This window comes from Anser cygnoides, chromosome 1 (assembly GCF_040182565.1).
Source record: "Anser cygnoides isolate HZ-2024a breed goose chromosome 1, Taihu_goose_T2T_genome, whole genome shotgun sequence".
In the NCBI taxonomy this organism is placed as follows: Eukaryota; Metazoa; Chordata; class Aves; order Anseriformes; family Anatidae; genus Anser; species Anser cygnoides.
This window is the reverse complement of record NC_089873.1, coordinates 187039848-187052227: the sequence shown is the minus strand read 5'-3', so window position 1 is coordinate 187052227 and position 12380 is coordinate 187039848. Positions and strand designations below refer to the sequence as shown.

Sequence of the window (12380 nt, the reverse complement as noted above, 5' to 3'; positions counted from 1 at the left end):
CAACAATAGATTCCTTTGTATTTTCACGGCATGAAGGAAGCATCTGGATGAAATGTGAGTAACAGAAAGGCACACAGGTGTAAAGCTAAGCCTGGAACTCATGCAGAGTTATACTCGCTTAGAAATGGCATTAACGAAGCAAAGGTTAAAATTAGTAAACAAATTGTAAATGCAGGAATGAGGCCCAGGACAAAGGAATTATTAATGTTTTTAAGTGATGCCTCTTAAGGTTTTCCCTATTCCCAAGAATTCTACATAATTCCTGGGAAGAGAAAAAGCTACGTGTGTCAGTAGTATGTTTAAGATAAAGTTCAAATCAGCAAGGGGAAATAGGATTAAAGACAAAACAAAACAGCTCGGCTCTTATGGAGCCCATGCTATCGTTCACTTTGGTTATAAATAACCTTTGCAAGGTAGCTGTCGTGAATTCCTGACATAGCCAGCTCCACAGCCTAAAGATCTTCATGGTTAATGGTAAATAAAGACAACACTGCAGTGCAGCTAGGACTCTGAAGGACTCACCAAATTCTTGTAATATGTAGCAGTGTTAAGCGGAGGACAGCTGGTTTAAAATGATAAATATATTTGGATGCAACTTTCAGAGGACAAACTAAGTTTTCTTTACTATTCAATTTAGAGAGAAACAAAGGGTTACACCGAAACTCCAGCTCCCAACTCTATCCAGCGAAAAATGTTTTTGATTTTCCTTTGTTTAATCACTTGCATTTTTGGCCCAGCCAGCTGAGAGGGGAAAAAAGTTTTCATGTAAACAGTACAGGGCTGGCAAAAAATTACTTCATGAAGAAACATCAAATCCTCAGTCTTCTTGCTGAAAGAATGGAAGCCAGTGGAATTCCATGTACAGAAAGAAAAATGATGCAACTGTTTTCTTTGCAAAGTTGGACACTGCACTGAACTGACACGTAAGATCCACATTTATTTATAAATTGCTTCATTTGGAAAGGAGTAATAAAAAATGTATGTAAATCTGCTACTTATCCTGTTCTACACCCTGCACTATACCGTTAAACAAGTGACTTAAAAGAGAACCTACATCAGGAAGTATGTGTTGTTTTTTTTTTTTTCATTTATGCAATTTAGGATTTACACAGCTTGGAAAAAGAGGTAAATTCAAACAGCAAAAGCAACAATCCAGCATGTGTCATGAACTTATTTTTCCTTTTTGAGGGACAGAGGGACAAACGGGCGAGTTTGCAAGAAAATGGAGCTGGCAGACTGAAGTTAAACTTCCAAGCTGAAGCACTTGGTTCTGCTAGGCTCCTCTTATTAAGCTAGAGCATCAGCTGCTTATATGCTTATATAGTTGATTTGAGTAACAAGGCAATTCTGAAAGACCCACAGAGTTCTCTATATGGTATTTAACAGCAAACTTAAATCTAACCCCTGCTAGTTCCTAACAGCTGCTTCCAAAGCTGAGCCATAATTCAGACTGGAGGCTCACTCAACCTTTGGCATCCTTGAGAAAAGATTGATGATCTAAAAAAAAAATGGATGTATCATATTCATGGTATCGGAAGTTGACCTAGCATTACTGTATCCATATCGTGGTTAACATAAAAAGTTACATGTGCAGCAGTGCAATGTGAAGGTTTCTTTTTTCCTTTTCTAAAGCTGTACACAGATAAAATTTTCCACTCGACTACAATACAAAAATTCAAAGGCAGTCAAAGGAGGTTCTGATTTCTTCCACCTAAATAAGGACAGAGCACAATCACCACGTTTATTTTGCAACTATTTTGAAAGCTCTCCTGATATTTTTAACTGTTACTTGGTAGACAGAAACCTAACTTACTGTGCTTCCAGTATTCCTCCGTTCTGTAATGCAGTTTCCTTTCTGGGTCCGTATGACTTTTTCAGGCAGAGCTATTTACCAGTAAGCAAGAGGGTTTCAAAAGTGGAATTTTTATGAGGGCCACAGATCTCTCTAGGAGAGTGTCTGAGTGCCACCTGAAGCATCAGACTGGCAGAAGGATATATATATTTTATATATATATACACATATATATAGAAGAGTAGAAAGCTGTATCAAGAAAACAAGGTACATACTTTAAAACACGGTGGGTATGTTTCAGTACTCTTAGCTTTTTACAGGCATGTTTTCCTAATACGTGACATGAGAAGAGTGCTGCTACAGCTCAATTGTCAGCAGGGGCTTGTACCTTTCTGTGGATGCAGCACGCTCATTTCCCACTTCATACTTAAATCTACCCCGTCGCGTGCACACTTCTTACCCATAAGCAGTTTGAGGCAGGTATACTCACTGTCTCCATAAATCCCATTAAAAAACAAATTCTTCCTTGAAGGATCCTTTACATCTAAATACCACGGCCTGGAGTTTATTATTTAAAAAAGCATTGAAGGCATCCACTATTTAAAGGAACCCACTGGGATGCATGAATCCCATATGCTTAGACCAAATGAACTGTCAGATAGACAATACTGATCCAAAATGAACAAGCAATACCGACTGCAAGTATTTTTTTAAAGCCTGTTAATCACGTTTCCAAAATAAACTCACCGAACAGTGTTTATTTTTTAAATATATTTATTACATCGCTTACAATAATCTACAGTAATGTTAAATCTAGCGAAACAACAAATTGCAACCAGGATGACATGGTCAAATATGAAACACAAGTACAACACAGTATGATGAAACAATGGCACAAAAATGAAGGTGATTTTCTTCAGCTGATTATATTAAATAAAACATTCATCGGCATTTATTTTTGCAAGTTTAACATATTTTTTTGCTGATAAATCAACAGCTATCTTTTTGGTTTCCTGCATCACATTAATACAAAAACGGTATATTTTAAAAAGCAAATAATCCAAGCACTTTTCTTTAAAAAAAATAATTGTATGCATAACTTTGTAAAATCTTAAACTTATGTTGGAAATGTGCCAATATTTACAAGATCATAGTGCAACTAACAAAAAAAAAGAGGACTTAGCACAAACATTGGTAGCTCCTCTTTCACTACAGCTCAAACTCCAAAACACTGTATCGCAGGGCAAACCACAAACTAATTACCTCATGTAACGTCAGACAACAAGCACACGCTGAATACAGTATATCTTTTGTCATACTTCACTGCTGAGGGTTAATTTAAGCAAATTCTAATATAATCAACATGCACAAACACGGACACTAAAATGCATACAAGTATGTATGCAGGCTCTGTGTGTGTTTTTAACCCTTCTATTAAATTGTGCGTACACAATACACGTATCTACATATCCATTGACTTCGGTGGGGAGTTAGGGCACCCAGCCGCCCCGAAAAATCAGGTGCACAGTGAAAGAGGCAAAACAAGCCAGCTGAAAGGTGTTACTACAGCAAGCACAGCTCGGAGTAACATTGCCTTGTGAACAGAGGGATTTGCTTGTGAGGCATGACACCTCTTTCAAAAGAGTGCAACCATCACTTGCTTACTGTTACCTGCATGTAAAGCTACTGCTGGCTGAGTAACATAAGTTTGTTTTCCTCTTGATAACTCACAAGATCTCGTGCTATCACTAACAGATGAACTGAAAGTGAAGACTAAATTAAGAGCAATCTTGTAATAGGCTGTATACAAGAAAAAGCATAGATGACATTAATCTTAGTATTCATCAAGTGACAAGGTATTTTAGCACCGTAAAGATTTTTCATTTATTTTTGTACTATTTTTGACAAAACAGGCAACCTGGGTTGATCAGAAGTTCTTTTCTATATTACTGTTAATTAATTTTAACTTTTAGAGTTGGAGAACATTTTCTGTAACATACTACACTACAGAAAGTTCAAAATGCAGTGTGAAATACACAACTGTAAAACTAAACACTACTGTTTATTTGAATTGTTAAGTCAAACAATCTCAAACCCATGTGTTCTTCAAGACTGTTTAACATTATGTATCCCTTCTTATAATGCACATTTATATTCACAATATTAATGCCCCAGAATTTTCATTTTACAGCCTATGGAAATGGCTTGAAGGGAAAGCTAACCAAATGTAATGTGCTGTTCCTGAATTATTTTAAAAATTGAAAAACAATTTTCACAAAGGCTAGTGAATGTTAACAATTTTATTGATATCAACAACAACAACAAGAACCAACTTCTAACATTGCATGACTTAACAATTACACTGCAGGGCGGTGCAGTTGATGAGGAGATACAGGTCTGACCATGTCAAAATAACCATGTCAAAATAATAACCATTTCAGCTTTATGGTTAATGTTTTGTAAGTGTATATATACTTTGTGCATAAGGTCCTATCCTTCCCACCTTGAAGTCAATCATGGTTTTGCCACCAACTTAAAACGGAGCAGAACTAAGCCCTCGTTTGTACGTGAGATCTCTTAAAATTGTGTAGGATTCCTAAGGGGAACTGCTCAGCAGGGAGAGATCGGTACAGCTCCATCAGCTTGAACAGAGCTGAAGCGAATCCCACAAGATGAACAACTTCCCCTCATGTATTTTCCCCACATACTCATTTAAAGAAGCCACGTATGTGACTTAACTGTGCATGGATTTCATAGCCATTAATGTATGTATTTGTGTGTGCGTGCGTGCACAGATGTACACATACACACACACATTCTGTGCTTCACATGTGAACTGTTTGTTGCAGAAAAGAAAAAAGGAAAGAGATTAAAAATAATCCAGAAAGTTGCAGAAAGCATTAGGGAAATAAACACGTATTCAAAAAGCTCAAAGGGAAGCAAAGCATTCACGATCTATACGAAACTCTTTAGCTACATCATAATCACCTGACAGTAGGCACAAATAATGCAGCATACAGAGGACTATGAGAGGTTCAAACACTATAAAGTTACTTGAGCTATTCTGTTATTTAATGAAGCCGATGAAATCTAGGGACAAACTAAAACCCGTGCTGTTGCGAGTAGAACTACAGCATCATGAAACACAATTTCAGTTTCACCAATAACCTGAAACCTTCTGGTCTTGCTCAAAAGAAACATTTCATTTCTGCTCATGTATAATGGGAATTACATTCCACACAAAAGGGATCTCGAAGTCTATAAACAGTGTACCTTTTCAATCTCTAAGGGACTTTCATTCCTTAAATGAAATATTAATGATACATATTGCCCCTGAATTGCCCCTTAATACGAGTCATATGTTGAAATGATTAAATGTTATAGGCTAGCATATTCTTTGCAACAGCGTTGATGGAAAACTCGCTATGATAACAATTACTGATTTTTCCATTTTTCTTTTCCACAGCTAGGCAAAGCTACGCCATTCCTGTTTGCTGGCAAGCTGGGCTCTCTGTGCAGAGCAAACATTCTTAATAAACTGCCTTAAGCAGCAGTAGTCTATAAAGAAGAGGGGAGGAAAAATAAAATTCCTGGAATTTATTTTCTTTACACGAAAAAGCAATTTGCAAAAAGTCAGTACGTGTTTTGTTCAGTCTGGTGGAGTTCTCTGAATTTTTGGAAGCTGATCCCAATGCACCTTAACGTAATACAGGTTTCTTGGGATTAAGTAATACATTTTACTAAGACATTCCCTCCTAACAGGCAAAAATGCAAGTAACTTCACAGCTGTGCACTTTTTCAGTAGAACAGGACAGCCCTGTGATCGGAGTATGTGAGGGGGACTGCTCCTATTGCTGGAAGCAGTTTTAAATCCGAAGTCTGAAGCAGGAATGGCAAAACATGCATTTCAAACTGAAATGACCTAACTGCTTCAGCAAACCTTCCAGATGAATGACTTTCCCTCCAGGTGATACTGGAACCAAGTATGGAAAACAGAGAAGGTAAGTTTTGTATTCTGCTGCCCATTTATTCGTTTTTGTAAATATCCTCCGTAAAGAAAACAATAATGATACAGTGAAGCCTTCATGTCACATGCCAACACTTTTCAGCTGCTGAATTTTATTATGGACAAATAAGTGTAAAGAAATTATTTCACTGTATTTAAAAGTTGGCATGTGGCAGCTAACCATTTTATTCTATTAAGTAAATTTGCCTGCTTTCAAAATATATTAAATCATCACTAAGTAGATCAAAAATATAATCTCTATAGATTTTTGCTGAGGATCAGAAACACACTAATTTCTAATTCTTAAACGATTAGTATTTAAGATACTGAAAAGAAGTGTACGAAACAGGAACAGTGTGTCATCACTACACTATGGGCTTAAATACAACAGATAAATATTAAAGGAATATGCAACATACAATAGGAAATATTGCTATTATGTAAATTAATGTAGTCAACTAAAATTATCACAATAAAGCAGCAGAAAACAAAATTAGTAAATATTTGTTAAGCAACTGGTTATAATGCATGACCTACTTTAACACGAAAGGAGTTTTGCATATTCATGCTGTACAAAACAACCACCTCTAGAAATTATGAAAGCAGAGAAATTAGGTCAGTAGGAGGATGATTTACAACACCGCCATTTCTGTGTGCTTTCATTTTAAAACGGCATCAACTGCCTTATTACAGCAAGTCAACAAAAAATGTTCATGTCCTTAACATAAGTGAAAATAACCACAGGTTTCTCAGGCAAAATGTGTTTTACCAAAAGGTGTCAACATACGTGTGTCAGATTACAGTGGTAGCCAGCAGGCCTACCTATTTCCTCTTTTAGAAATGCATCCGTATTTCCTTGCAACACGAGGATGATCAGTATTTACAGCTCTTGCAAGGTAAAACATTCATGTTGTCTGTGACCACTCATCTGTTTACGCTCACCAAAATGTAAAAAGAGAACTTCAACTTTGCTTTGAAAGCATTTACTTTCTGTTCTGCGACCACACAAGATTTCTCCTTTTTCCTTTCACTTAGCTAAAAAGACTAAACTCTGAAAGGAACGAGAGGAGAGTGCTCCAAATGTTTGTGTTGGGTTCAGACAGCGTGGTACAAGCAGTTTAATATGGCAGGCTTTTTCTTTCCTGCATTTTACCTATTCATTGGTAAGAGCAAAGCATTCATTAACTGTTCGTATCAAAATGAATAAAGATACCTATGTTAAAAACAGAACATATAATCAGTACCTTAGATGATAAAAAGAGTGCTATTCATAAATGTGCCCACTATGGATTTGTGCGTTATATTCACCTTATTCAATCTCCATTGCTTAAAGCGTGCACAATGCTGTTTTGTACTTGATGGGCATATTCAATGGCTCATTCATTACAAATTCTTGCATTAAAATGCAGTGGTAAAGCCAAAAATACCCCCGCACGCTAGAATTAATTTGGCCCCGTGTTTTTAATATTAAATATGCAAAACTCTTTTGTGTGATTCACTATTACTGTAAATTAGCAGCTATTCTCTTTAAAAATGTTAAACCTTCACCAAATCACAAACCATAAACATTGTTCCATTTTCTCTTTTACACTGAGTCTCCTACTGAATCCAAATCATCCGAGGAGAGTGGGCGATACAGGTCCTGTAAGATGAAGTGCAGTATAGATTTGTTTATTGTGTTCGGTTTGTTGCACTGCTATTGTCTAACAATCTTTTTGTTACTGTGGACCAGAAGATGTCGTTTAACATAAAATACACATATTCCATATAATCTTTTTTTTTTTTTTGCTTATTTTCATACAATTACTTTTTAGTCAACAAACAGATGGCTGTAAATAAATCTGGAGTTCAAGGTACAAGATATTCTAAGAGGCAATTATTTTTTCCTTTGATTCTTTCCCATTGAACACTATTAAACAATCTTTGACTTTTTGAGAGAGTCTCCTAATTGTTTGGAGACTTGGCAATATGAATTGAATCTTTCTTTTTTTTTTTTTTTCCAAAATAGAATATATTTCCCCTTTTGCTGTTTTGTCAACGGCAGTAGGAAAGCAAATGCTTACCTTACATTGCAAGGTAATCAAAGCTTGCCACCCATTGGCCATATACCACGGATCCAGCAGCATTCGAGCCCCGAATGCTGACAGTGAACACCGCTGTTACCTGTAGTGCACTGACAATAGTATCTTTTTTCCACTTTTGGGGGGTTGTGTGTGTAAAACAGCATGTAAAATCCCCCAGTCCTGGCTCTTTCTGATGGTAGCCAAGCAACCGGCTCATGACAGCAGAGAGAGCAAGTCTGAGTGTACGGATCCACTTCAGTTTTCAACACCCACTCTGAGCATCCTCTGAGTGATCAGATAATGCCGGAGGTGCTAGGGGATGAGACACTGCCCTAGTCAACCTACACAGCACAACAACCTCCTCCGAGGCACACAGCAGCACAGAATGAAAGGAAGTTCAACGAGGAGAAGCGGTTTGGGCTAGAGTACTATCTTTTTAGGGTGAATTCAGCACAGCTGACGGTTCAGAGAGGTGCCGAGCAGTCACGTGGCTGGCAGCTCTCTGCCTCCCCAGCACCACACAGCCAAGCTCTGCTACCTTTCAGCTGTTTCTGGGCATCCTTTAAGTACAGAACATGTTTACAGAGTACAGCAAAACAAGTTCAAGACAAAACATCGGCAAGATCTGCAAAATACAAGAACAGGTAGGAAGGGGAAGGCTGATGGAGCCAGCTTTAGGGTTTTTGTTCTTCGTTAATCACTGGAAGATAACTTAAAAAAAATAATCCAAAAGCTGTTTTATAAAACAAGGACTACCTAAAATGAATCATCTACAAATTTCAAATTCACAAGGCTCTACATGATCTATAAAGGTTTGTGTTTTACTTGCAGCCGAAGGGAAAATAAAAGGGATTTTAATTCCCTTAAATGGGTTTTAGCTGCCTGGAGTGCTTATTTTACATGGGCACATGTACATACAGTAAGCCATGGTAGATACTTTTGAAAATCCAGTCTTAAACAAATTTCAATTTTGTTGTGAAAAATCTGGACCAAACAATAATTTCGAACAGACAATCCCATTCCATTTTGAATACAAACTAGCTAATTGCTAACATTTCTTTTGTGCATGTACAGTTTTGGAGTTTCCAATATATAGTACCAAAAAAAAATATGATTTGAGGTTAACAAAACAAACTTTTGAATAGCATCCTCCAGGAGTTTGCTTAGTCTTCTGAATATATATAAAAAAATATGCATTTGGAATTTACAAAGAAGATATTTGTAGAACTGACTTTTAGTATTCAGGGAATACAGCTGTTTTAAAGAATCACACACAAGATTTCAGGATCATATTATCTGCCCTTTCATATAGTTTTAAATCCTTGAAAGATTTTTTTTTTTCTGCAAGAACTTTCCTTGCCTGTACTTTGTCAAAGAGCTGCATATCTAAAAAATAAAAAATAAAAAAATAAGGAGAATCTATTTAGTATTTTTCGTATATTAATAAAAAGACAAAACTTGCTAAACAAGTACAACCTTCTTGGCCACATACAACTCAAAAAATCCTTATATACCCAGAATTCAACTTCTCTGTCTGATTAGGCAAGAAGTGCCTTAAGTCTAATTTTTTATCATCCTGTAGGTTGTAGAAAAAAATCCTTATAATAATGGAAAGCAACTGAAAAATCAGATATAAGGTATAAAACATTTCCACTCGAGTTGAAGTACCGACACTGATTACAAGAGAGTGGAAAAACTAAGTTCATAAACTATTACAAAGGCTAATTAAATAACACGTAGGGGATGATCTTATGTGTATTTATTACTAGGATTGCTGTGTCATGTTTTCCGAGTCCTTATCATTAACCTAACTCTATTGTGGCAGGAACTGAGAGCATGTGCAGCATGGTAACTGATTCTACTCAGCTGCTGTAAGCCTGAATTTCAGATGGTTTCATCCTCCTCAGAAATACACAAGTAAGGACATAAAAATTTAAAAACAAGAATCTTAATTCCCTATCAAAAATAAAAATAATTAAGCTATAAGAAAGCGTACCTATACTACGTAAGGTGCAAGTTTAAATACTCAGAAGCTGAAAACCATAGAAGTTCAAATGATTCCTGTTTCACTTTCAAGTCCTCGTATTACACCCACGACATTAATCTTTCAAATCCTGCCTTCCCCAAATATAGACTGAATTTCAACCAAGATTATATATGTGACTTTCACTGACTTCTGAATTTATGGAAATAACTCAGCCATGTACATGTGTGAGTGAGAAAGGACGAAACTTTATCTTTTATGTCCTGGATTTGAGGGTCTAAAATTTTATCGGTGGGGTTACAAGAGTACAGTTCTCATGATCGTAGTCCATGTATCTCAGCAGCATTCTGGGCTTTATTTACAGGAATGGAAAGCCTTGTGTCAAAGGCCAGAATTTATTTTTTTAAAGGTTGAATGATGAAATGTCAGTAAGAGGAGCGATCCCTATTTTAAGTTGCCTAACGCATTCCGTAATTAGAAGGAATATTTTCTTTAGAAAAATTCTACCATCTGTACTATTTTTGCAGGTCTTTACTATTTACAGGGACAAATCCCTTAGCCTACAGTGTTACCTTGCTTTCATGCCTCTGAATTCAAAAACATGACTTCCTTCCTCTCACCTGTATTTCCCAGGAAAAACACTGGCAGCCTGCCCAGACCCCTGAGCATTCAGAAGTACCAAGCCTGCAACTCCCCCAAAACACTCGGATGGGGATGCTGAAGAGCTGATCGATCACTGACATTGAGGGGAAACAGGCTATGTTAGAGCCAACATTCCCTATAGTCTTCCAGACCCAGTACTACCAGTGGCATCCCAAGTGGCATGAGAGCCCAGGCACTCTTCTGATTCAAACCACAAGGAGAGAGGGGCAGAGAGAAAACAAATTACAAAGTTGAGCTGGCTTTCCCAGTACCCAGCATCTTTTAAGATCTAAAGCAGCTGCTCTCTCAAACTCCATGTATAGAGAGAAACCCAGACCAGTCTGAACCCAGGTGAAAACTTCAACCTGAGAACACAGATCAAGCAGCCAAGGCTCTTCTTTTGGGCAGGGGGCAGTGACACCTCACCTCTCAGCACTTGGGGACAAGAGGAGCGGTGAGATCAGTCTCCTCTTCTGAGACTGTCAAATGATACCAACACTTCAATAACCTCCAAGGGAATAAATCTGCTCCTGTAGCTGGCTAGTCAGCCCTGTAGATAAAGTGGCTAAAGACAGCAGAATGCTCTGGGTTCAAATTTGGTTTCTGACAATATGGTATCTAATATAACCTGTCTTCTAAAAAAAATTTTATCAGGTACATACGAAAGATGGCACTAAAACAGAACAAAAGGCTAATTAGACTGCCAACACAACAATTTTAGATTAGTAAGCACAGTTTAATGTTTTTTCATGCAGCTGATTTAGTCACTGGAATACGTTATGACCTTTAACAACACAATCATATGTTTTGGTATTGGACTTCTAGCTCATTCACTTCACAAAGTAAACATGAAAGGAACTACATTAATTCTCAGAGCATTTGTAAAGTTTCTATCCCTTAACTTCTTAGCAGAAGTTTGTTTTGTGTGTTTTGTAAACTAAATAATACTACGCCCATGCATTTTTATGTAACTGTATTCCATGTTTCTGCAGGACAGGGTTTTTTCTTTGTTTGTTTGGTCTAGAATAAAGTCAGAGAAGCATGAAAGGTCCCCTACTGAGGTCAGTGGGACTGGATATGAGTATCTCAGAAGAGAATTCAACTCTTAAGCAATTTATTCTCTCTCCTGTAATTTATTTCAATACTTTTTCTCTGCACACTTAGCAAAGTAATGATGTTACCACTACACAGCCCTGTGCATCCATAATACTGATCCTCTTACACTTCCACACAGGGAGCCTGGACAAGATGAAGCCCATCTGCCTCAATCCTCACATTTTCAAGTCAGAAACCTTGTGGACAAACACACCTTGTGTCTAATGGTGCTGACCACATGGTTCCCACTTAGCCATCTACAAATGTTAACAGCAAAACATTTCTTCAATGCGGAAAGAGAAGCATCAGCGGTAGGGAAGGAAGCTTTGGAAAGTTACTAATGAAAGCAGACAGCCTTACAGCAAATGAAGATCTACTGTATACTGATATCATCCATCTTAACAGACACCCTTACTTTACCCATGTATAATTCATTTGGAACTTTCTTCCCTCTTCAGTAACTTATTAATGATTCATTAACAAGCCTTGAGAATAAGAGCAAACAGGTGTGGAAGACACTGTGTTCAAGATTTCGGTACCTACTTACCCAACTGACATCTACATCTTAACTCTCTGTGTACCAGACAACGACACACGACTGCCCCAAGGCTCCAAGCTGCCACTCCTGGCTACCTCTATACTGCAAGATCACCAAGTACTTCCGAGTCAGCTCCCAAATCTATAAGCAATCTACAGTTCCAGCCTCGGATAAGACATGGGCATGCACAATTCCTCAGCTTCCTGGTAGCCACGGGACAGAAAGGAGGGTACACAGGCCAGAAGGAAGCTGTGCCACGC

At 37.5% G+C, this 12380-nt stretch overlaps 1 protein-coding gene and 1 long non-coding RNA gene across 9 annotated transcripts in view; one reads left to right on the top strand and one right to left on the bottom strand.

Moving 5' to 3' along the window:
* DCLK1 (doublecortin like kinase 1) overlaps window positions 1-12380 on the bottom strand; it is a 242527-nt gene that overhangs the window by 53483 nt on the left and 176664 nt on the right. Inside the window, exon 7 of one of the 8 annotated variants that reach the window (XM_048081177.2) lies at window positions 4078-7440. The exons of the other annotated variants lie outside the window; for them this stretch is intronic. Coding sequence (XP_047937134.1) covers window positions 7384-7440 — 57 coding nt within the window. The 3' untranslated portion in view covers window positions 4078-7383. Of the gene's footprint in view, window positions 1-4077; window positions 7441-12380 lie in introns of those variants that run through there. 8 annotated transcript variants of the gene reach the window in all.
* On the top strand, window positions 7435-11604 carry LOC136789596 (uncharacterized). Its single transcript, XR_010828295.1, has 3 exons — window positions 7435-8505; window positions 9687-9778; window positions 10479-11604. It is a non-coding gene; the product is annotated as an uncharacterized lncRNA (long non-coding RNA).